At 42.9% G+C, this 26068-nt stretch overlaps 2 protein-coding genes across 7 annotated transcripts; both read left to right on the plus strand.

Moving 5' to 3' along the window:
* Positions 1–360: 360 nt before the first annotated feature.
* Positions 361–18472, plus strand: SNRPB2 (small nuclear ribonucleoprotein polypeptide B2). Of its 6 annotated transcripts, none has more exons than XM_038394432.2 (7): positions 361–379; positions 1250–1337; positions 5095–5267; positions 8170–8310; positions 15391–15444; positions 17039–17127; positions 18084–18472. In XM_038394432.2, the coding sequence occupies exons 2-7, from the start codon at positions 1274–1276 to the stop codon at positions 18241–18243; spliced, it is 681 nt and encodes a 226-aa protein (XP_038250360.1). In that variant the 5' UTR covers positions 361–379; positions 1250–1273; the 3' UTR covers positions 18244–18472. The 6 variants fall into 6 exon arrangements, with proteins under 6 accessions (XP_038250360.1, XP_038250358.1, XP_043367924.1 ...); XM_038394430.2 differs by having other exon boundaries at positions 362–482; XM_043511989.1 differs by lacking the exon at positions 361–379 and adding an exon at positions 475–618.
* Positions 18473–18611: 139 nt separating this feature from the next.
* Positions 18612–24199, plus strand: OTOR (otoraplin). The gene is made up of 4 exons (XM_038394433.2): positions 18612–20614; positions 21062–21201; positions 21884–21994; positions 23776–24199. The coding sequence occupies exons 1-4, from the start codon at positions 20491–20493 to the stop codon at positions 23797–23799; spliced, it is 399 nt and encodes a 132-aa protein (XP_038250361.1). The 5' UTR covers positions 18612–20490; the 3' UTR covers positions 23800–24199.
* Positions 24200–26068: the final 1869 nt, after the last annotated feature.

Genomic DNA, 26068 nt, shown 5'->3' on the forward strand with positions numbered 1-26068 from the left:
ACATGAGCTCCCTTTACAGAAACCCCATGTTGACTTTTGCCTAACAATTTGTGTTGAAGACACAACAGGGTCTGGGCCAAAAGGGACCAAAGCCACGCATAGGACACACCCGGAGGCAGAGCCTGGGCTGGCAGCACGCCCCCTATTGGCCCGGACGGGGGTCTGGGGTCTTGCTGCTCCCAAGCCTTGCCTGCATGAACCCCACTTGCTACGCGGTGAGTGATCCCTACAGGCACGTGCGGGGACGCGGGAACCGCCCCCGCGCTCAGGCCTCCGCCTCCCGTCCAGCCCCGCCCCTGTTAAGGCTCCCGCGCGCGCCAGGGGGAGGAAGGAAGAGGGAGAAGAGCGCACCGATGATTGGGTGCGCGACAGATCGATTGTGCGTGAGATCCACTCTTCTGCCTGTTTACGTGAGGTCACGCGGTCAGGCTGCGCTGCGCTGCGCTGCGCTGGGGCGGCGCGCGGGCAGCGAGCGGAGCCGGGTGAGGGAAGGGTTTGTCCCCCGCCTGCTCCGCTCCTGGGGCACCCGGTGCCTGTGCCCGGGGAGGCATCCGGGGCTGTGCCCTCTGGGGACAGGAGCGCTGAGCCCGCCTCGGCGGGCGGGATCACCTAGCCCCGGCGGGGATTGGCCCGAGACAGCCGCGAGCTGTGACTTCCCCAGAACGGGCTGTGGGGCCGCTGGGGCGAAGGCGGCTGGGCGCGGGGGGATGGGGCGGGTAGGGTGCACGGAGGAGGCCGCGTTTGCGGGGCGGGCTGGCTGCCTGAGGGGGGGCTGCGGTTGGAGGGGCTGGCTGTGTGGTGCAGGGGGGGGGTGAGTGCGTGCGTGGTGGGGGGGGGCGTCGATGTGTATATAGGAAGGCGATAGGTATCATATAAACACTTCAGAGCGTTGTCGATGAAAAGGGCAGTGAAAGAGCTGTGTGGGGATGATGATGATATGGCTCCTCGCAGGCAGCTTGGTGCTTTCTCAGTGACTTGGGCCCCTATAATAGACTGTACCTTTCCCTACCTTCAGAGGTGATGGATCTTTGTTAGAACATCAAAAATATATAGTTTTATAACCTGTGTGATAGAAAGTGCCTCCTTTTCGCTGTTGAGTGGGGCAGTTCTGATCCTGTTTTATATAGCCTGATGCTGGCAACATCTGTTTGACCTAAACAAACAAAAACTCTATTATTATTATTATTATGAATTCATCTTCATAAATGTAGGTATTTTTAACACATTGTACTTGTTTTTCTTTTTCTAGGGTGTTGTATAAGCAAGTTAGAAGATGGATATCAGACCAAACCATACCATTTATATCAATAATATAAATGACAACATTAAAAAAGATGGTATGAATAATTTAAAGTTAATTTTTTTCATATGTGTGTTGGGAAAACTGTCTCAGTAAAAATATGCTATTTTGTCTTCTGGAAATATAATCTAGACATAAAATGTCACTAGCAATCTTGTAATGTCAACACGTTTGACCTATGCCTAGCCCGATGGAGCATGTGGCATTCTCGCACAAGAGTACCCAGGGTTGTGAGGCACCTAACCACTACCTGCCCTTAGTGTGAAGCAGTCTTGTTTGGGCCTGCTGTGGCTCAGCTCCCTGAAACCAACTGCCTCTGGCAGCACAAGTACTAACTTCCAGTGCCTCTGCCAACCCCCCGCCTCCCACAAAGGTCTCTGTACATGTAACTATAGGCACACACCAAGCCCCATGTCCTTGGAGTGTTCCCTGCAGTATCTAGCCCGGGATATTCAATAGGACTGTGGGCCAAATCCAGACCACCAGATGCTTTTGAACAACCCCCAAAATCTTTTTGTTTACTTATTATTGTTGGGTTTTTTAAATAAAAATTTCTGGAGTCTGGACCTTGACTATATCTTGACCAAGAAATTTGGACCTTGACAAAAAATAGACTACCCCGGTCTAGCTTCTTACCGTTTAACACTCACAAAATTACCAGGCCTGTTATTGCCCAGGGAACAGTACACCCCAGCTTGTAAAATTCAACGGAAGACTATAACTTTGCTTAACACCACAGCCCTTAGATCAGTGGTTCTCAAACTTTTGTACCGGTGACCCCTTTCACACAGCAAGCCTCTGAGTGTGACACCCTCCCCCCCATAAATTAAAAAAATACTTAAAAATATTTAACACTATTATAAATGTTGGAGATGAAGCAGGGTTTGGGGGGGTGCAGGCTGACAGCTCGCAAATCCCCACGCGGTAACCTCGTGACCCCCTGAGGGTCACGACCCTCAGTTTGAGAACCCCTGCCTTAGACATACTTCTAGTGAAAACAGGAATAAGTTTATTATCAAAGAACAAAATTGAGTAATAATAAGAATATTGGAAACAAATGGTTACTTATAAAACAAAATCATGACGCTTTCTAGAGATTAATCTAACAAATTATTCTCATCTGAAGAAGCTGATCTCACCCAGGATTCTCTCCAGCATTTTTCGCCAAGCCTACTTGAGACCCCTTTTTCATAGAGCAAGAGTGCTTTTTTTTTTTTTTCTTCTTCCTCAGTGAAATATGCATGGGCGTCTTTTCTGCCCCAAAATATAGTAAAGCAAACATCTATGACGTGTTCCTCCAGATAAGGTTCTGTGCCCCTGTTGTCTTTCTCTTCCTTTTAATTTTCTGAAATTCTTTCTTACAATCCTTCATTTGTATTTAGTGGTGGTGTAGCTGTCCTGGTCCCTGGATATATTAGAGAGACAAGGAGAGTGAGTAATATGTTTTACTGGAGCTGTTGGTGTGTGTGAGAGAGAGAGAGGGGGGAAAAAAAAAAAAAAGCTTTCAAGCCCTGGAGAGCTCTTGTACATTTCCCAGACCTGAAGTAAGACCAGGTCCTTACTACAGACCTATATCGGTATAACTATATTGTTCAAGGGGGTGAAAAATCAAGAGCTTCTCCCGTTGACATAGCTGTCGTCTCCCAGGGAGGTGGATTAACTATGTTGATGGGAGAAGCTCTTATGTTGGTGTAGTAGAAACTTCATGTACAATGCTACAGCACTTTAGTGAAGACAAGCCTTCAGAGTGGCACACCTAAATACAAGGTGGAACAGATTGTTTAGTGTGAACAGTTAATGTGTATCAAAGACTGTTCAACATGAAGTACCATATATACTCATTCATAAGCTGAATTTTTTTTATTAAAAAAGGGAGGCATCAGAGAAGGGGATTGGCTTTTGAATGGGTATAGAGCGGGAGAGGTGGGACACAGCCCCTCCCCGCAACGGAGGGGGCAAGGAGAGCCGGCAGAGCCCAAAGGAAAGAGGCGGGGCCAGAGTCTCTCCCCTTCTGGCCACGCTGTTCTACCCCTAGCCTCCGAAGCAGCTGCAGCCATGCTGCTTGGCCCTGCCCCCAGAGCATGCTGTGGCTGTGCCGCCCGGTCTGGCCTGCCAGAGCAGGCTGTGGCTGCGCTGCCCAGCGTGATGGAGCAGCTCCGGCCAGGCTAGAGACGTCCTCCCCTGGCCCTCCTCAGCTAAGGTGGGAAGGGATGGGATGGGGAGAATGTAGGGGTCTCGGGCTAGGAGTGGGGGTCACGTGGGGGGTGGTAACGGGTTACTCCCTTGACCCCCAGCTTCTCCCCTCTCCCCCCCAAATTTCCCCACCAGTTGCTGTCCTGGCCTGTCAGGGTAAGCAGCTGGTGTGCCGGGACACTTTGTTTACTTAGGTTTACCTCCGTGCCTGCAGATGCTTGAGGTAAACAAACCATCTCAGCCGCCAGCGGCTTATCCTGATGGCTCGGGAGCCAAAGTTTGCCAACCCCTGACTTACAGGGTTCTCTTATGAATGGGTCTGAAAAAATTTCCATTTTTACTTCTCCATCTTGGGGAGGTGGGCTTATAAACGAACTGGCTTATGATCAAATATATGCGATAGTTCTTTAGCACCTCTCCAGTCAGGGGGAAAACGAAGAGAAGGGGAGGCAGGTACAGGAGTTGTTAGTGGATTATAGATTGTTGGAATAAGCCATACATCCAGTCTCTCTCTATTCAGTCCATGATTTTTAGTGTCTAGCAAAGCTGTGAATTTAAGCTCCTGGGCTTGTCTTTTGAAAGCGTGTAGGTTTCTTTTGAGGATGAGGACAGAATTTTCACAAAGTGTTCACCCACAGGTGATATGGTGTTTCTGTCTTTTATCACTTTCCTGTGTGAGTTCATTCAAGAGCCTACTGATTGGCTAGCTTCACCCACGTAGTCACTATTGAGGCAATTAGTGCACCAGAGAAGGTACACCACATGTTGTGATACATAAATGTAGGACATAGGGATCTTAAAAGGTGTGTTGTGGGGAGTGTTGATCACTCTAGCAGCGGAGGTATGTCTGAAGGTTTTGTATCTGTTCTGGCAGGGTCTGGTACCGCTTTGAGTTGGTGTGCCCTGTTTGTGGGGAGCTTGCTTCTGATCATAAGCTTTGTGCCAGCAATTCCCCTCGGCCACGTACATTGGCCAAACCGGACAGTCTCTATGCAAAAGAATAAATGGACACAAATCAGACATCAAGAACTGTAACATTCAAAAACCCATAGGAGACCACTTGAGGCTCCCTGGACACTCAATAACAGACTTAAAAGTGGCCATACCTCAACAAAAAAAACCCTTCAAAAACAGACTTCAACGAGAAACTGCAGAACTGGAATTAATTTGCAAACTTGACACCATCAAATTAGGCCTGAATAAAGACTGGGAATGGCTGGGTCACTACAAAAGATAATTTTCCCTCTAATACTCGCACCTTCTTGTCAACTGCTGGGAATGGGTCACATCCACCTTAATTGAACTGGCCTCGTTGGCACTGCCCCCCCCCGCCCTCCCCCACTTGGTAAGGCAACTCCCGTCTTTTCATGTGCTGTATGTTTATTCTTGCTTACTGTATTTTCCACTCCATGCATCTGATGAAGTGGGTTACATCCCATGAAAGCTTATGCCCAAATAAACTTGTTAGTCTCTAAGGTGCCACAAGGACTCCTTGTTGTTTTTACTGATACAGACTAACACGGCTACTGCTCTGAAACTTATAAAAGCACACTGACATTTCCAACCTATATGCAGTAATGGCTTTTCTATATTTTCAACAGAACTGAAGAGATCCTTGTATGCACTGTTCTCACAGTTTGGTCATGTAGTAGATATTGTGGCTTTAAAGACAATGAAAATGAGAGGACAGGCCTTTGTCATATTTAAAGAACTTGGATCATCTACCAATGCTTTGAGACAGTTACAAGGTTTTCCATTTTACGGCAAACCAATGGTAAGTCTTTTTTTTTTTTAATTTATGTTCTTTTTAATGGCACTAGGACGGTACACTATTTTGCAACTAGGAATCAGATTTTTGTTTTTTATTTTTCTATCTAGGGTGTGTCTGCTATTTATTTTTCATTGATGTCCTCCTTTTTTCTCCATGTGAACATATATTCCTGCATATTTGAGGGGCAGTGTGCTTAGCTTTCAGATAATACTGCTTTACTCCAACATCATATGCTTTACTTTTTTTAAATTAGAAGTCTAAATTTTGGATGTTTTCTAAATGAAGGCTTTCTGTGGTGGAGTAAAATTGGATGGCATTTAAATGCCTCCAGTATGCTTTTTTTTTTTTGTCTTGTATAAGTCAAGTTTGTGTAGTGATGCCATAACTTTGGCTGCATTCACTTATGTTGGAGTTAAGCATTCTTAATTGTTCAGCGTTGCGTCATAATATTTCTACTTTATAATAAATATTGCTGTTACTGAAAATGTTACCCTCTTCAGGATTACAAAATAAAGTTCAGAACAATTTGCATAACATGATAATACTAGATTCTGAATAATTGCCTTATACTAAAGTATTTACACATTGTGTAACTTGCACATGAGTAGTCCTGTTGACTTTAATGGTGGGTGGGTGTGTGTGTGAGAGAGAGAGAGAGACAGCAAGCACTTTTTTTCTATGTTGGTGAGCCTAGAAATCTTGATTGGCATGTGTCTTCCACCTGTGTGGTGTGTGTTTTGCAGTGTGGAGGAACACCCAAACAAGAAAACTCTCTGTACAGAGAAATTTTTTTTTAATTTAGTACACACAAACAGTTGTATCTTTGCTGTGTGTGGAACACTTTGGGATAGCTTGCCACCCTGTCTGCATCCATCTTGTTGTCCATACGGTGGAGAGAACCAGTAGAATCATGTGTGCATGGCATGGGAATAGCCAGATATTTATGAAATTTTTGTAGTCTAGCAGACAGATGCTAGACACAACATCTCTGAATTCTCCAAACTAAGAGTTACTTCACTTCAAAAATTCATCTGTTGAGAAATGCTTCCATGCTGATGATGGGTTCTGCTCGATAACTATCTAAAGCAGTGTGTACTGACGCATGTTCATTTTCATATGCCACCAACAGAAGGTTGATTTTCTTTTTTGGTGGTTTGAGTTCTATATTTCTGCATCAGTGTGTTGCTCTTTTAAGACTTCAGACTGTATTTTCCACACCTCTCAGATTTTGGAAGGCACTTCAGATTCTTAAACCTTGTGTCGAATGCTATTGCTATCTTTAGAAATCTCATTGGTACCTTCTCTCACTGCAGATTTGACAAAACACAAAGTGTTTTTAAATGGAATAACATATGCTGGGTCATCATCTGAGACCACCCATAACATGAAATATATGTCAGAATGTGGGCAAAATCACGGAGCAGGAGACATACAATTATCCCCCAAGGGGTTCAGTCACAAATTTAATTAATACATTATTTTTTAATGAGTATTATCAGCATGGAAGCATGTCCTGTGGAACGGTGGTTGAAGCACAAAGAGGCATACAGATGTTGAGCATATCTGGCATGTAAATACCTTGCAACTCTGGCCACAAGAGTGTCGTGCGAATGCCTGTGCTCACTTTCAGATGACGTTGTAAATAAGAATTGGGCATCAGTGTCTCCTCTAAATGTAAACAAACTTGTTTGTCTTAGCCCTGGTCTACACTGGTGCGGGGGTATCGACCTAAGATACACAACTTCAGCTACGTGACTAGCATAGCTGAAGTCAGCGTATCTTATTTTAACTTACCTGGCCGTGAGGATGGTGGTGAGTTGACCGCTGCTGCTTCCCCGTCGACTCTGCTTCTGGCTCTCGTGAGCTGGAGTTTAAAAATTTAATAATTTTTAATTGGTATTCTGTTTAACAGTGAGATTAAAACTGTGATTAATTTTTTAAATCACAACTTATTTTTTTGAGTTAATTGTGTGAGTTAACTGCGATTAATTGACATCCCTAGTATTTTGTATAATTACTTTTCCAAGTACTTGCGTTAATTTCCATAGGGATGTTCAGTAATTGGGAATGGGTTGGGAACTGGTCTACATGACTGCATAGAAGAAAGGAAGTTATCACATGGACCATCTCTGCTAAAATGCAACTGATGCCCCCTTTCTCTTGCACCTTTTCAATGTCTTGCATCCTCAGTGGTGGCTTTGCCTCCCTTTTACTGCTTCTACTGCTAGCTTCCTGCCTCAAGAGCTTCCTCTCCTTTTATTACTGGCATTAAAGAAAGTAATGTCATAGTGACCTTCTCCTTCCAGTTGCTCTAATCCAGTGGTTCTCAACCTGCAGCTGGTGGGCTGCTTGCAGCCCAATCATCACACAGCTGCAGTCCATGTGACATCCTCAGGGCCATATAGGTAGTATTGGATGTGGCCCACAATGGTAAATAGGTTGAGAACCACTGCTCTAATCCATGCCTGAGGATATGAATTTGAACTGATTGCAGCATAGTAGCTTTCATATAAGAGAATTGTCCTATATTACACACTATTCCAATATTTAATTCTTTCTCATTCTTTTTTGGTCCCTTAAAGTTCCGCTGTGACTACTTTATAAACCTTTTTGGATACTCTTAAGTGTTGATTTAAAAACAAATCCTTTTCAGCTGTGTCATTTAACCGTCCTCCATCAACCTCTTCTATCTTTTGCATGTTTTAAACAAAGACGCTTTTGTAGTAAGTGCTCAGAATTAATTGGTGAATTCAGCATATTCTGTGGGTAGTGTCTAATTAAAGTTTTTTAATGTAAGAAATTTTTGTTGGAATTCCAGTGTTCTGCTAGATATTTGGGGCCTTAATGAGGCTAGTGCAAGCTGTTCAGCATAGTGAAACATAAAATGTTCTGCTTTTTTAAACAGCGTATTCAGTATGCAAAAACAGATTCTGATATGATTTCCAAAATGCGCGGTACATTTGCTGATAAGGAAAAGAGGAAAGAAAAGAAGAAGGCTAAATCCCTGGAGCAGTCAGCTAATGCAGCAAATAAAAAGCTTGGTCAGGTAAGTGGACTGTGTAAACCAAAACAAGATTCCAGACTTCTAGAACAAGTCTGAAGGGTTGTCTGCATGGAACAAATTCCTTTAATATGATATTTACCTATAGTTTTAACAAGGAGGATTGTATTTTGGAGGAATATATGTAAGAAAAATATATTCCTGTAAACTGTGCCAAACTTGTTTCAATATAAAAGTTTAATGGACTCACATTTATCATTAGACAAAGTTGCAGCTGAATTGCAAGGAATCTTGAGTGCAAAGGCCCCCAGATTGTCTGTTAATTAGGTTCAGTTCATTTACTAAAATGACAAACTTTTGGAATCTGTTCATTCTGCCCATCCACATAGTGGATGAAGTCTCAATTATCACTGTCTGTCATTCTTTCTTCAGCAAAGAATATTGGCAGCTGTTGTTGTTGTGTGTTTTCTTCTTTCCATCCTAACAAAATGTTAAGGTATTCAAACTGTGAAAACTTTAATCACCTTCCCTTTTTGGAAAGTATCAACTCCCTCTGTTTTGGTGAATATCCATTGGTTATGCACTATAAACCCTGAAGAGAATCTTAAATTGCAAATATTTTTACAAAAATATTAAAACTAAAAGTTAGACTGATCAGTTTTCTAAAGAATTTAAGGGTAACGATTCATTATTTTCATTGTCTTGTTTTTGGTGAGCAGCCTAGACATTTTGTGCCAATGCAAATTCTAGAGTCCTCTCTAACACAACAGTTCTTCGAGTGCTTGCTCTTGTCCATTCCATGTTAAGTGTGCGTCCAGTCACTGCAGATTTTCCTCTCAATGGTATCCGTCAGGCCAGCTCTAGCACCCTCTGGGGCCACGCACTCATGTGTTGGTATAAGGGGCCTAGCCAGCCCCACATCCTCTCATTTCCTTTTTACCACCTATGACGGTTGCTCGAACACCTCCTCTTTCCTCGGCAAAGCATTCATCTAGCGGTGCTGTTATACCCTCCTTTCTTCGCAAGTTTAGTTACCTTCAGTTTTTATTTTAGTAATGGTATATAAAGTTAGGCCCCACAGCTGTTTACAGGGGCATCCTCTTCCCCTGGGACTGGACATGCCCCTGTCTCTGGGCTTTAAACCCTGTGCCTCCTGTGGCAAGCACATGCCGGTGACTGACCTGCACTTCAGATGTCTGCAGTGTCTGTGGGAGGCTTATGTGCGAGAGCATTGCCATGTCTGCTGCCAGGTCAGGCCTCATACAAAAAGGGACAGGGAGGCCAGGCTAAGGTCTACCCTGATGGAAGTCACGCTTAGACCGGGGTAGGAGTGGAGCCAATTGGACTCGGCACAGAGTACTTTGGCATCAGTGTGGAATGCTCTTTCGACAGCCTGTTTCTCAGCACCATTCCCCTTCACTGGTGCTGAGGAAGAAGCACAAGAAACAGCAGCCCAAGAAGGGATGCTCCTGGGAGCTGAAGAAGCACAAAGGCAGAGTGTGACCTACATTGGGCCACTCCTCTGTCTCTGCTCTGCAAGTGGCACCATCGACTCCACCCTACTAGCAGGTTCCATTGAGTCCGATGCAGTGCAATCCGCCAACACCGGGGGGGACATTGTGGCACCAGCATGATTGTGGTGGTGTCCAGCCTGAAGGTCTTTCCAGCGGCTAGGGACCTGATGACTCCCATGGCACCGCCAACCCCAGCGGGGCAAGTTCTGACCCTGGCGAGATCATCTTGCAGAAAGGAGCATGTTGCCCTAGGCTCTTACCTGGCAGCGGGTCTTCCGGCACTGACTGGGGGAAACCAACCCTGCTGTGTGTTGGTGAAGACTTCCCCTCTCTGGCACTGATCCCTGGACCCTTGGCGCTGGCTGGTGGAAGCAAGGGGTATAGCCCCCATATAGTCTCCCTAAGCTGACTTGTAGTCAGTCATGCACCCAACCAAGGAACCATTACCACTATTGGACCTACATCCTGTTGGACCTCAGTGTGCATGCCCCCTGTAGCCACCTGGCTCAGAGGTCAGCAGTATATGCGGGTTCAGTAGAATCCATGGGTTTCCCCCAGGTACTGGGATTGCCTTTCAGCTGTTTGTACTTGGTGGTGTCTGAGAGAAGGGTCCCTTTACTGCACACTCTGGTGCCTAGCCCAATACCGATGCTCAGGACTTAGGCCTGCATGGGCGGTGCAGAAGAAGAGGAAGGCCAAAGGATTCAAAGAAGCTGGACCCACTTGGTAGAAAGATTCTACCACCTTGAAGCTTCCTACCTTCCAGGAGCCTGGAACACTCTGGGAGATCATCTCAGCAGCTCTTCCTCTTCTCACCATATTAGGCCTTGCTTGGCAGGTATGACTAGAACATCTAGGATTGCAAGTCAGAATTCAAGGAAGGCACGAGTTTCCCCACTCTGGTGGAGGAAGGGAAGACTAAAGCCAGAGCCTCCCTCCAGGCTGCCCTAGATGCAGCTGACATGGCAGCCAAAACAATGGCATCAGTGGTGGTCATGAGAAGATGCTCTTGGCTCCAATCTTTCGGGGCTATCACTGGAGGTTCAGCGTTCCATTCAGGACCTTCTATTTGAGGGAACTTCTCTCTTCTCCAAACAGATGCAAAACTCCGTGGCCTGAAAGATTCCAGGGCTACCCTCAGATTCCTGGGCCTCTACTTCCCACACCTTCAGTGACACATTTCAGACCTCAGCAACTAGTCTGCTTCTCCGCTCTGCTGCCTCACCAAGACCCATTTAAGAAACAGCAGTGGTTATAAGCGTAGGCAAGTGCCCCCTTTCACCTCTGCTTCATTGCACAGATATCTGAGGCCCCAAGCAGAACTTTTGAAGGAGTTCCCAAGTGCATTATAGCTGTTCCCCTAGCAGATTCTGTTCTCCTCCCGCCACCACCTTTGTTTTCAGACAGACTCTCCTATTTCAGTCCAGCCTGGTCCCTCATCTTGGATTGTTTGGTGCTGAGTAGGAGGGAGGAAGTTTCCTTCCACCTCCCCTCCCCGCCCACCGTACCCATCCCTCTTCAGGGACACTTCTCACAAGCAACTTCTAGTCCAGGAGGTGCAAGCCCTCCTGTGGGTAGAGGCTGTAGAGGAGTGCCTCAGAATTTGAGAGGGAAAGGGTTTTACTCCTGCTATTTCCTAATCCCTTCACCTCAACAGTTATTGCAAGAAGCTGAGGTTCCGCATGGTTTCTCTGGCCTCCGTTATTCCCTCCCTGGATCCAGGGCACTGGTACGTTGCCCTCGATTTGAATAACACTTATTTCCACATGTTCATTTTCCAGGTCCACAGAAGGTTCCTCAGATTCATTGTAAACCAGACCCACTACCAATTCACTGTCCTTCCCTTTGGCTTGTTGGCAGCCCCTCGGGTTTTCAGAAAATGCATGGTGGTGATGGCAGCCTTCCTCAGAAGTCAAGGTGTTCGAGTCTACCCTTACCTCGATGACTGGCTGATCTGAGACCCAGATCAAAGCCAGCATCAATCTGCTCCAACCTACTTTCCAAGCTCTGGGCATATTGATAAATAAGCAAAAGTCAACTCCTTGTCCCTGTCCAGAGGATAGAGTTGTTTTGGTGCAGTGCTTGATTCTACCTAGGCCAGAGGCTAGCTTCCAGACAACGTTGGCTTTCATATGGAAGGTCAAGGCTAACCCTGTCATGACAGCCCGTTTTTGCCTCAAACTTTTAGGTCACATGCCATGTTCATTTACGTGGTACAGCACGCAAGACTTCACGCCAGACCTCTCCAAGTTTGGTTGACCTCAGTGTACTTGGCTGGACTCTGTGCTTACAGTTCCTGCCCCAGTCTTTGCCTCCTTCAACTGGTGGAGGGATCCCTGAGTAGGCAGTGTGGGTATTCCCTTTGTCACTCTCCAATCAGCAGTATCCCTAATCTTGGACATGTCCAATCGAGGTTGGGGGGCTTACTCGAGCACCTCAGGATGTAGGGCCTGTGATCCCAGGAGGAGCTCTCCTTGCATATAAATGTCAGAGTGGTCGCCTAGCATGCCAGGTGTTCTTACCGTAGATCACAGGCAGTTATGAGTGCTCATGGACAACATGGCAGCCATGTTTTACATCAACAGAGAGGAGTGCATTGGGCCACCCTATGTCAAGAGGCCATTTGTCTGTGGGACTTATGTATGAAACACTCCTACCACCTTGAAACTTCCTACCTTCCAGGAGCCTGGAACACTCTGGGAGATCATCTCAGCAGCTCTTCCTCTTCTCACCATAAGTGGTCTCCTTACCCTGACGTAACCAGATCCATCTTCCAGCTGGGGGGTTTCCCCAGGTAGACCTGTTCGCAACCAAGCAGAACAGAAAACATCAGCAGTTTTGCTATCTTCATGGTCACAGCCCAGGTGCTCTCTCAGATGCCTTCCTACTCCTGTGGACAAAGCTTCTGTTCTATGCATTTTCCCGCTCTCGTTCTCCCCTTCCTCCCCCGTTCCTCTGGTACACAAGGTCATTCTGAAAGTCAAGCGAGATAAAGCAAGGGTTATTGTTGTTGGGCTCTGCATGGCCACACAAACGCTGGTTTGGCACACAGCTGTATCTGTCATAGCAACCCTATTGCTGCTCCTGCCCCTTCCAGACCTGATCTTGCAAGATTTCAGCTGTTGGCTCCACTTGAACCTCAAGGCCCTCCACCTGACTGCATAAATGATCAACACTGCCGGATTCAACCACTGGCCTGTTCATAACAAGTCCGCCAAGTCTTGCTAGGTAGTTAGAAACGGTCTACTACAGTGACTTACCTACCAAGTGGAATTGTTTCTCGGTGTTGGCTTCCCAATGAGGCTTCTCACCAACTCGGTCACTCCTCCCAGTCAGTGCTAGAATACCTGCTTCATCTGAAACAGACCTAGCTATTATATCGGTCAAGGTGCATCTAGTAGCAATCTCAGCCTTCCGTCCTCTCGTGGATGGTAGGTTGGTCTTCTCACGTGAGATGTTACTTCTTTTTCGCTTCTTCCAGGAATTGGGGAGACTTTACCCTCCAAATTCACGAATGTATCCCACCCTAAACCTGGTCCTGTCAAGACTCCTGGGCCCTCCCTTTGAACTGCTGGCATCGTGCCCTCTGTCGTATTTCTCCTGGAAGGTCACCTTCCTGGCAGCAGTTACTTCAGCCAGGAGGATCTCTGAAATCATGACCCTTATGTCAGAACCCCTGTATACAGTGTTCTTTAAAGACAAGGTTCAACTGTGCCCCCACCCAGCGTTCCTCCCAAAGGTGGTCTCACAGTTTCATAGTAAGCAGGCTATTTTCCTGGCTGTTTTCGTCCAAAAGCTGCACAAGAATATGGAGGAACGGTGTCTCCTGGCCTTCTACATTGAGAGAACCAAACTGTTCCATAAATCTACATTGTCTAAACAACAACTTTTGTTGGCAGTAGCAGATAGGATGAAAGGCCTAATGGTTTCAGTCCAGACAGTTTCATCCTGCAACACTTCTGATTCATATGTGCTATGAGCAGGCAGGTGTCCTACCTCCTGCCATCTTGACAGCCCATTCATGAGAGCTCAGGCTTCATGAGTGGTGTTTTTGGCTCAGGTCCCAATCCAAGACATCTGCAGAGCAGTGACCTGGTCGTCGGTACATAGTTTCTCCTCCCACTATACCATCCCCCAGCAGGCTAGGGATGACGCCAAGTTTAGTAGAGCAATGTTGCAATCCATTGTCCAATTCATTGTCCATGAACTCCGAGCCCACCTCTGTAGGTAATGCTTGGGAGTCGCCTAATGTGGAATAGAAATGAGCAAACGCTTGGGGGGGGGGAGTTACTAACCTTTCTGTAACTCTTCCTTTCTTTAAGATGCATTGCTCAGTCCATTCCATGACCCACCCTTTTGCCTCTCTATCGGAGTTAGCCGGAAAGAAGGAACTGAGAAGGTGCAGGACAAGCCAGACCCCTCATACCAGTCCATAGTCAGATCAACAATGCAGCAATCAAAATTCTTTTCTCAATCTTCTGATACAGAAAGCAAATAACAAGTAATTTCTCCCCAACTACTACAAAATTGGATCCAACTCAGATTACATGAACATGTCTAGATCATGATGGTCCCTTCTGGTCTTAGAGTCTGAGTTTATAAGGAGCAGTAGTAGCTAGTATTAGCAGTACTCAAAACATAGTCTGTGGACTGCTAGTGATCCCTAGACCACTTCCTAGAGGTCTGTGGAGAAGTGGCTGGTCACATGGTGTTGCTTGTCTTTCTTTCCAGCTGAGAGAAACAGAAGATTTGTAAGAGAAGACAAAATGGAAAAAAGTAGAAAGTGTGATTCTTAATGTTGGGTAAAAATACAGAAATATTTTCACAGTATTACTGTGCAGTGTGTAATAATTGCTGTAGTTACACCAAAGCATTATGCAATAGCAAATGGGAGGGGAGCTGGTTCATGCAATTGCAAATGGAATGGAGTTGGCCCATAAGACAGTATCTTCATTAAGAGGTGGTCTGCACTGGAGAAATTTACTAATGCCTGTATAATAGAAAACACCAAAATTTAAGAATAAACGGTAAATTCTGTATATAGGAGTTTTGGTAGGTTTTGTAGAGCTGTTGTTGCATTAACTTCGCCACCATTTTGAAATCCATTTAAAGAACTCAAATACTGATTTTGAATTCGTGCTGGAGAAGTCTATGGATTTATCTGTACCTCAGTCAGAAAGCATGCAGTGCTGCCTTCAGCAGAGCCATGTTTAGAAACACCTCTAAAAATGCCTTTCCCTGTCTGTGGAATCCACCTTTTCAAGAGGCAGATGGAATACAATAATTTGCCATATCTACTGATTCACCTTTAGAATTCATTCTGACCTAATGGCTATGTCTTCTCCAGCAGTCTGGTGTTGGGGGTTTAAAACCCAATGGCTTCATGTTTCCCACCAGCAACTATTCTGCAAACGGTGAACAGTCCATAGACCACAGTTTAGGAAACAGTGCCTTAAGATTGAAGGGTTGGTTAGGATTAAGATGCTCTCTGAGGCTCCTTGAAAATCAAACTGGTGTGAATGTATGCTTTCAAATTTGAAAATTATACAAAACTTTTCATTGCTGATTTTTGGTAAAATCATGTTTTTTCTAACTATGTTGAATCTTGCAGGGAACAACACAGAATTCTTTGAATGTCCAAGGGACTTCATCACAGAATCAACAGGTAATTCTTATTAGTTTATTTATTCCTGCCATTGCTTTCTCTGTTTTGAGAATTAGCAGGAAGAGGAAAGTACTAAACAAACACCATTTAATATTTGTATTATACAATACAACTCCAGTATTTAAAAAAGCACATTTTGACTAGTTTCAAATTGTTCTAAATTTGACTTTGATGGGGAATTTCTGCAGTACATAGAATGAGATTTTTGTACATGCTCTGAATTTTATCAGTTTCCTCCAACTTACAGCCCCCCCCCTTAACTGGCATATATGGAGAGACAGCTGCTATTACAAACTTCAGGCCTGATTTTTTTTGTTTTGTTTTTGTTTTTTTTCTCCAGCTCCTTTATTTCACAATTCCAGTGGCATAAAGTTGGCAGAAACAGCCTTTGGAGAATACCCCCATTATATGGGATTTTCTTGGATGCCATAGAACTGGCAGAACACCTATATGTTGCCCTCTGAATATTCCCCTAATGTAGAGGGTGTATTAGAGAATAGAGGAGGTGTGGCCAGAGCACTCCTAGATGACCGCAGGCAGCTGTATGTGTTTGAGCTGTCTCAAGGCTGTTCTCATTTAGATTGGGAGTTGAGTAGGCCCTTTAACATGGCCAAGAATTCAGAGGCCAAAAAATTGTGGAAAGCTATTTTTGTACTCTCTTGTGCCAGTTGCAAGGATTGAGAATTGGACCCAGTGTCTTTGTGGGAACAAACACAGACTGAGTTCATCTAAGGGTGATCTGACAGCTGAGAATAGTGGGAGCACAGCATGCTCTGGATCCAGCGTCTTTGTGGGAATTGTTGTCACCTCTCTGGTGTCGAGGAATTTAACGTGTCCCTTTTCTGGCCATGCTTTTTATGAAGATATAATGCTGAATGTTCAGGTCTCTGTACAGCCTTCTCCCTTCAAAGTTGATGACTTTGTAACTAGTTACTGGTTGTAACACCTGGCTTATTCTTCTCAACTGAAGAGAATTACCTAATAATACTAAAGCCAAATAAAGTAGAGATACTGTGCTGATCCCTGCCATTGAGACATCTCCCTGTTCACTTGAGAAGGTACTGAACTGCTATATGCAAAGTGTCAGCAAATCTGTCTGTAGCACTGTATATTCAGTGGGCCACTGTGAAACAACATTAGGAAGTATACATATCTGTTACAGATCTTCAAATAGAATGGTTACTCCCTCAACTTTACTACAGCATGCCGTTCAAAGCTGGTAGTTCTATGGACATGACAACGGACGTGGTCAATTATCTTTAGATATTTGTGTCTTTTTAAAATTAGCGGTTCTACATGCTTACAGTGAATGACTTTGAAATACCTATGTCCCCCAACTTACTATCTCTCAATATTATACTAATAACATACTAACACTGATAGCAGAAAAAATGGATCAATTGGAAAATGTACTAAAGGGATTGTGAAAGATACAGTTTAGCCAATAAGTGGCTGAAGTCTAAACCAGTCTTACAAAGAACATTAACAATATGTTAACTTATTTCCAGTAGTTTCAGTGGAAGTATAAAGAAAGTAGATGATTGCTACTTATATTTTGCATGACTTGCTGAATTATGATGTTCTGTTATTGTAGGTGCCTGATAATCCACCAAACTATATACTCTTCCTTAATAACTTGCCAGAAGAGACAAATGAGATGATGCTGTCTATGCTATTTAATCAGTAAGTCGTGTATATAACATTTTTCTCCTTTCACTCCCCATTATATGCACGTGCACACAAATTTTTTTCAGCCCTGACCGTTAAGGGATATTTTAAAATATCAGTTCAGTCTCAGGCCCATTTAATCCTTGGCCTTACTGCTGAAAATACAGCCATGTAAATTGTGGTGGCTCTTCAATATGGACACCTGCCCATTAGGAACTAGAGAGACAAGGTGGGTGAGGTAATATCTTTTATTGGACCAGCTTCTCTTGGTGAGAGAGAAGTTTCAGGTCAGACCTGAAGAGCTCTGTGTAAACTCGAAAGCTTGTCTCTCACTATTATTGGTCCAATAATAGATATAACCTCACCTACCTTGTCTGTCTTATATCGTGGGACCCACACAGCTAAAACAACATTGCATACAACATTTGGAATTAGTTCAATTCATATAGACCTTTGAATTTCAGTGGAGCCATTCTTGGTCTCATCCAATGCAGCATAGGGATTGAAGAGAATGGAAGTTCCTACTTCACCTGAGGGAACGTGGTAAAGGTGGAGAGTGGGAAGGAGATGGGAAAACATCCCTCCTAGGATCCCCATGTCCTGGGGAGAGAGACCATGAAATGGAGCTATCAGAATAGTGTGACATCCTCACTTTGCTTGCTTGATGTTTTTGCCCTAATGCCCCACATGTAATGGAGCAATGACCATGTAAACTCATGCTGCTGCAGATATGACAGCTACAGTGTGGAGAATGCCTTGCTGTGTTTGAGGCTCTCTGCAGCTTCATTCACTAGTCAAGTAGTTTCTCATTTCCTTTATAGATGAGAACTACTGCACTACTTTTAGATGTGTTGTTAGTAGTGACTGAATGTTATAGTACTGGGTGCTTATAAGGCTTAACGGTTGCTTGAGAGATTTACCATCAGATATAATCCATGTAATCTTACCTGACTTCTCTTTTTGTTTTAAAGGTTCCCTGGCTTCAAAGAAGTACGTTTAGTGCCTGGGAGACATGACATTGCTTTTGTGGAGTTTGAAAATGAGGGACAGGCGGGAGCTGCTCGTGATGCTCTCCAAGGGTTTAAGATTACTCCGTCCCATGCAATGAAAATCACTTATGCTAAGAAATAACCATGGATATTATCTTAAAAGGACTGTTTTGTATAACATGATACCACCTTTTTGGCTAACTAAAATTGTTTTTATTCTTTTGAAGAAGAGCAAGGAGACATTTGTGTAAAACTGTAAGAGTTACTCAAGTAGGACAACTGTAGGATTTCCACATCTGGCAGATAGTAACTTGCTCTGCTGAAATCCTAACTTAGTAAAAATAAATGCTATTTTTATTTTGTTCTAGCTATGATTTTGCATAATCTGTTTTATTGGGCTAATTACTTTCTACTTCACTGTCTCAGAAGAGACTTTTTTTTTTTTATAATAAAAGAATAGCATAACTTTGGAACAAGAATGATGGAGACACTAGACCTGCTAAATTGACACCCGCTGAATTGATCACAGTAGCGTTGATCTCCTTGATAGTGAACACAAAACCCCTATACAGCATCACTGTAAGGTCCTAAATGAATTGCATATTAAAGTGCCAATCTGGGACTTGGGAGACCCAGATTCATTAAGTTGATTTGTCACAGACATTGTGACCCTTGGGCAAGTCATTTAGCCTCTTTATGGCTCAGTTCCCCCTCTGTAAATTGGGATAATAGCACTTCTTTACCTCACTGGAATGATGTGAGGGTAAATACATGAGACTGTGAGGTGTTTAGATAGTATGAATGGGAATCATACAGGGGTACAGCATTCATTTTGTACAAGAAAAGCTAAAGCATTTTTCTAGGTCAATTGAATAAAGAAACTCAATTAAAATACACATTTTTATATTCTTGATGAAACCTGCACTGGAACTGTTGGGAATTTGTACTGTAGACTTTCCTGGACATTCAGACCCTAGTCAATGTAGATCTGGACAAACAGGTGTCAGATTTGCCTTCAGCTCTCCCCAGACCTTTAAGTTCTGAACCTGTTAGGCCACTAAAACCCTTTGGATAAGGGTGAGGTGTGGTTGAGTGAGTCTGGTGTGGGTTTTTTTTGGGGGGGTAGGGCGAAGAGGAAGGGGCAGCCCAGGTCTGTGCTATTGTTTCTGATCCAGGCATCAGCTACTCTGAGGACTACGCCCATAACAACCAAAATTAACATGGTACCTTTAGTGAATAGACGGAACCTACCTGCTCCCAAAGCAAATCTGCACCAAAATTGCCCCCCACCCCCGCCCCCCTGGAATTGATTCAGTACTGACTCTCACAAGAGTGCCACATAATCAGTTGCCAAACTGCCATCAGGTGTACCTTGGTCAGTGATCTCCCCTGCAAGTCCTGAGCTGGCCTAGCCTTCCATTACTTGTGAGAACAGCAGGGATCATAAAAGTAGGTGGTATGACTGAACGCCACTGTTCTCTTTATTATCACCTTTTTCTCGCTATGTAACATATGCTGACCTTTAAAATGCCTTCAAGGAGTAGAGATACAACATATGCAGTTCAGTGCCTTCTGTGCACAACTTCTCCAGTGAGAGTCCAGGTACGCAACAGTGGCTGTGAGACTTTCAGGGAGGAATGTGATTCTACACTCCTGTGCAAGACATGACTTCACTCACATGGTGGGTGCAAGGTCATGCTGGGGTGAGGATACTGCAGTTATGTAAACTAGGATGGAATGGAGGGTTGTTAAATGTTTGCTTTTTAACTGGAGTACCCAATGAAATTAAAGCTTTGCCCACACTGCAAATGTGCAGTGCCTAAATTTCAAGTGTAATTTGCTGATGCACAGAGCCTTTCACTGAGATTCAACTACCTGTGCCACTGACTAGGTTTATTTATATTTGCAGTAGTGCCTAAGGGCCCTATAGAAACATGACACAGTCTGCTCCAGAAAGCTCTGATTTTATTGTCTTTGTACGTTTCATGAGAATCAAGGATTTATGGGCTTTAAGGGATGTTATTTCATTTGTTGCTTAACAGGGACTGATTTATTTTTTTCATCTTCAGACAAATTTTGCCTGAGGTGATAAAATATTACACTTAATGAAAGCCGACAAGAAAGTACAGAATGTCTCTGTAATACAGCAGTTTATTGAAGCAATGGTACAAAAAGGCTTTGGAAAGGGATTGTATTTGGTAAATAAAACCTGAGGGTCCCCTGGGGCCGTGTGGTTCCTCTTAAAGTAGTGGAATGTTAACCTAATCTCTTCCCATTGGTCAGGGATGTTTGTCCAGATGTCTAGCTTTTCTATAAAAGATAAGTATTACCAGACTTGACATGCATTTGAGAGAGAAGTCCTAGCAAAGAAGAACACTGATCAAAAAAAATGACACTACCTATCGATTTGGTTATATTATTTTTATGCATTGGAGTTACATACCCTGGCGTGACTGGAATTTTTATGGACAAACTTGCCAGCAAAAAGCTCTGTGCTGATGAGGAGTGTGTTTGTAAGTATTTTTGTTTAAACTTAAGTGGAGCATATGATCAAAACTAAATGTGTGTTTGTACAAAGCAGTGTCTGGTTTTGAAATGTAAGAACGAGCTGCCTGTTAGCTTTGCTGTATTAAATTGGTCTGTTTGTACATTTAAAAATACTTTTTAATATGGCAAAACCACATGTGAAATTAATTTATATTCCACATGCTGCTTTTTAAAGGATTTTATTTCAAAATCCATTATTAAAGGTAGGTGTAGTTAAAAACATTTTTCTGAGAACACTATTGTAGCTAATGTTTTGATAAAGTGATAGTCTCTGGTTTTATTTTACTTTGCTTAGTGTAGACTGAAAATTGTGTAAGATGAAATCTGGCAGGCTCTTGTCTGATTACTTTCTTCATTGCCCGATTGCATCTGCAGAGAGAGTCTAATATATACTCTTCTTTTTTTCTTTGCAGACACCATTTCCCTTGCCAGAGCAGAAGATGATTACAATGCACCAGACTGCAGGTTCATTAATATTAAAAAAGGGCAGTTGATTTATGTTTATTCAAAACTAGTGAAAGAGAGAGAAGCTGGAGAGTTCTGGGCTGGAAGTGTAAGATGAAATTCTTCTTTATACAAGCATTAATCTACCTCTAGTTGGCTAGTAATGTTTCTATGTCAACATCCACTTTTTTAAAAACTGATTTTAGCAGTGAAAATAAATCCTGTGGCTTTTTTAAAGATTACATCTGAGATTTTAAAAAAGTGAATATACAAAACTCTCAAATCCAAACTTCACAAGCATCGATAAGAATCTCTATCATATTGAGAGAGAACATAACCTATTAAAATATAGATAATATAATGGAACTAAATGCACTGAAGCAATCATAATAAAATCCAATGCTCTTCTTTTGCCATTTATTCAAAGAATCAGGTGCAAACATTTTACAGCAACCTAAATCTGAGAAGACACTTTGATGACAATGGATCATTAAATCTTAACTCCAGCCTTTCATTTAAAGGAAAATAAAACTGCCACTCCACTTTTATCTGGATCTTACAAATAATGTATCCTAAATATAACTTATTGGAGTCATGTGGATCTGTGTTCTGGCTTGTATTCATGCCTCCTTTTGAAAAAAAAAATCTTGTTCTAGTTAACTAGTATGAAAACCAAAAGTCCACAAGACAAGGGAGAGAGTCTGATTGTGCTTTTGACAGAAACTTGAACTAGTTTAAACTGGATGTGGGCTGCTTTATTGCATCTAATTATAGCTTTTCTTGCTCTTAAGGTATATGGTGAGGAGTATGAAGACCAGATGGGAACTGTTGGCTACTTCCCCAGCAGTTTAGTCTCAGAGCAGCATGTTTATCAAGAAGCTAATAAGACAGTCCCTACAACGGTAAGGAATCTGCAAAAGGCCAGGGGGTTACATTAATATACTCAACTGTGTAATGCTAATTTGCTATAAAAACAAATCATCGCTATGCACTACACCATCCCACTGTTGACTGTAATAGTGCTGAGCCAAACACAATGCCTGGGGCCCGATCCTGTTTTCCCATACTTTGTCGAGGAACCACACTGAACTCATAATTTAGGCACTGATCTTGCGAACGTTTAAGCACTGTTGAGAGCTGTACGTAAGGTTTGATCCTGCTCCCATTTGAGTCCATTGAAAATCTCTTATTGACTTGAATGGTGTAGATTTAAGCCCATCATGCACTGCACACAAGATTCCATCTGCAGTGTATAGTAAGTTTTATGGGTCCTACAGAGCCGAAGAATCATGCTGCATATTCGTGAGCACCCTATACTGTCAGTCTCCGTTATCTATTTACACAAATAGAGATGGCTCTTTTATAGAGAATTCTTGTAATGAGCACATGCTTAACTTTCCTTATGTGACAAGAGCCTGAGTTCTGCTGTCTACTCCAGTGGGACCCGGAAGAGGCTACAACTACATGTGAAAATTCACTCATTCACAGTTCGGTTCAATATGAGACAAAGCATTCCAGGCTATTTTTTAACATCAAAAGGTCTTTTTTTTTCTAAAACCACCCAGTATTTTTTTTGTTTTAAAATAAGTGCTCCTCAATTTACTAAAAACTAAACCAAAGCAACAAAAAGCAAAGTTTTAGCAAATTTTAAAGGTACTTTGAATAATCCATGTGCTCCACCCCGCGTGCGTGTGTGCGAAAAGCTTGCTTACGCATATAAGGAGAAAGCGTTAATACACTAAATTCAAGTGATTAGAAACATATTCAAATGTTTGTTTTGAAACAGCCAGGCTGTTTTATTTCTGTTGCACTGTATCAGACTACTGTAGTTTCTCAAGTTTTCCACTGCACCATGGGATTTTTAAATTTACTGTAGACTTGTAATATATTCAATTTTTAAAAAACCCCTCAGTTACACTGTGAAGCAGATGTTTGGTTTCTCAGAAGCTAGTGTGTTGGCACAGAGACTCAAATTGCTTGGTAGCTTGTCTCTTTCTTTAAAACCACTTTTCATGGAAAATCTTAAAACATCTTTCATTGAACAAGTTTCTGGTAATTACCTTCATTAATATTGAATATTAAGCTATGTTCTGTTCAAATGTATGACTCCACTCAAATAGGAAAGCATTTGAAAAATCCTCTTCAAGCTATATATGTTTCATCATTGTTTTTATGTTCAGAAGTATTTTCTTAGCAGGTGTGGTCCAGGGGCAATTCACAGAACATATTCACTGAACAGTTATTTGGTAGGACTTGTACTTTATCAAGCAAGTTTTATTTACAGGAATTTAAAGGACCAGATTTAGTTCTGCTAAAAAGTGGCCGCATCTCCACTGAAGTCCATGGCAGACCACGATATGACACCAGGACTGAATGTGACTCAGTGTGTAGCAACCATTGATTAGCCATAATAAAATGAAAGAACAAAAGAGAGGAAAAAAAACTAGAAAGACTAAGTATAAAGCATTAACTAGTCAATATGGAACTCTTCTCTAGTATTCTGAGACTAATTCCATGATTTATACAGTAGAATTTTAAAGTAGTAATTTATTTAACATTTGCTTCTCCTTGCTTACCTTTTCAAAATGTATTTTGTACCTTGATTCAATTTGTACCCAGTTCTTATTTGGTATAATAATGCCTAAGAGCCTCTGCTCATTATTCTAATGACTGTGTCTTTCAGGCCATTGACTTCTTCTGTGAATAGTACGGATATGTGGCTGGGTCATCACCAGGCAGATACCAGGAGAATCTGATGGATATAAATCTGAAAATCCATGGCTGACTACTCTGAATTCTTTTTTATTTCTTGTTTGTAAAATAATACGTTTATTTCTAAATAAAAATTTGTTAAAGGGGAGTGATTGCTGGGGGAAAAAAGTTGAAAACCTTAGGTACAAACCACATGGCATATGCTTCAAAAGTCTTTCTTTCTACCTGAAATTACTTTGTTATAGTCATTGGTAAGTTAGCACCTTTTAAACTACGGCATTGTCGTATTCAAAATTATCTAATATTTGAGGTAAGACTTCCACTGTCTTGTGTTGCATTTATTTTCTCACTATACAATGTTTTATGGTATTAAATAAAATTACATTAAAAGTGCACAAAGCTGTGTTTGAGATACAAACAAAAGCAAGGAAATTTACAGTGTATGGGGAAACCATGTGTACGCCAGTACTAAGTGTTTAAAAAAGAGCATCACCTTAACTGCTTGCTGAGGGCTGCTAGTATGTCTAGCTTTACATGGGGGTAAAGAGATGGGTACATAGACCCTTACACATACTTCTGCACAAGGGCTCCCTGAATTTCTGTGCTTGTGCTCCTGGGGCCTGATTCAGCACTGCACCACCTGAGTTTTATGATGGTATAAACTGAGATTAGCTTTGGCATTTATATTCTCAAACTTCAGGGATGAAGACAGTACCTGTCTGTCCTCTATTCCAGTCCCTATTCACCACTTTGCCTGTGCATGGGGCTATAGAGGAACAGCCACCATCTGGGGGAGAATTCTTGCTATGCCGCAGCTAGAATGGGCCAGTGGATATGGCCATACGTTGTTTCTCTTTGCCACTTCCACTGGGGGCGGGACAGGGAGTGTTCATACAGTGGGGATCTGAAAAGTAACCTCCCAAAACTGTAGGGAGTCTTGAGGAATCTGGGCAACCTAGCTCCCCCATCCCAGAGGTATGCCATCAATGGTGTGCCTTTCAGTGCAGAATCTAGCCGGGGCCTCAGAGACTGACTGATACTAGAAAATCTAATTCTAAAGAAAAATAAAGTTGGGAATTCACCCTGTGGTTCTACTTGGCATTTCCATAGAACATCTGGTTGTGGAACAATGACTGCATCAGGCCGTGGAGAAGCAGTATTTGTCTGCTGGAGCTGAACTCAGTGTCTGTTCACCAGCTGTGCCATTTGTTGAATGGCTCTCGCCCAACCCATCTTTAGAAATGTAACTAAAAAATTCCAGCCGTTTATGTTACATGCTGGCATTGCAAGCACTCCTGATCTCACTATCACTAGTGCCCTACGTAGGATCTGAATTAAGGTGAGACAGGCTGGGTGCGTTCATAGCTGCTTCCTTTCCCTAATCTATATAAATCCTCTTTTAAATTGTCCATAGGGGAACTGTAACTGCATTATCTACTATATTTTCAGCTGAATGTTAACTAAGAGACAGAGCAAGTGGAGGCACAGGATGCAATTGATGCAGGGATTTTTGATCTTGATGGCCAGGCTTCCTTGAAAGCATGCCTTTACTGCTCCAATACAGTGCTGTAAAAACTTAATGGGGCAGATCAACTTTGCCTTGGATAGGGAGGGACAGTTCCTGCATCAGTGAAGGCCTGGACACTGAAGTGGGGGTTCACACCAGAGGAAATGCATGTAGTATTTCTATCACCATCATGGTGGGGCAGGTGGTTAACTGAATCAGTTAATTCACTGTTGCCAACTCTCTCAATTGTATCATGAATCTTGTGATAATTGGTCTTTTTCTTAATGTTCCAGCTGTTGGGGTCAGGTTAGTCCTCGAGAATCTCATCTTTCATTAAAAAAGAGAGTTTCTAGCCTTCCTGGTTGCAGAGAAAAGCTTGAAAATGTGAATCCTAAATGTGCCATCACTAAAGACAAATAAAAAGAACCTAGTTTTTAAATCTCAAGATCTGGGGCCTGATTCATTGTTGTTGAACACTTGAGGTTGGCAGTACTGCTAATTCAATAGTCAGTTGAAAGTATAGCAATAGTTTTGACATTAAATATAGCCCAACCAAATGTGTAGAAACTGTCTCATTCATGTTCTTGGGTGCAACTCGTTTCATAACCACACAGCCTGACATTCAGACTCCTGAGCCTGTAGGGCAACACATAGAGAACTGGTTGAATAAAACAAGAAAGGACCCACAACACAGGGAGAGAAGAATTGACAACATCCCACCGATAGACTATAACCCCTCCACACATTCATCACAGAC

Source organism: Dermochelys coriacea, chromosome 3 (genome assembly GCF_009764565.3).
Source record: "Dermochelys coriacea isolate rDerCor1 chromosome 3, rDerCor1.pri.v4, whole genome shotgun sequence".
Lineage (NCBI taxonomy): Eukaryota > Metazoa > Chordata > Testudines > Dermochelyidae > Dermochelys > Dermochelys coriacea.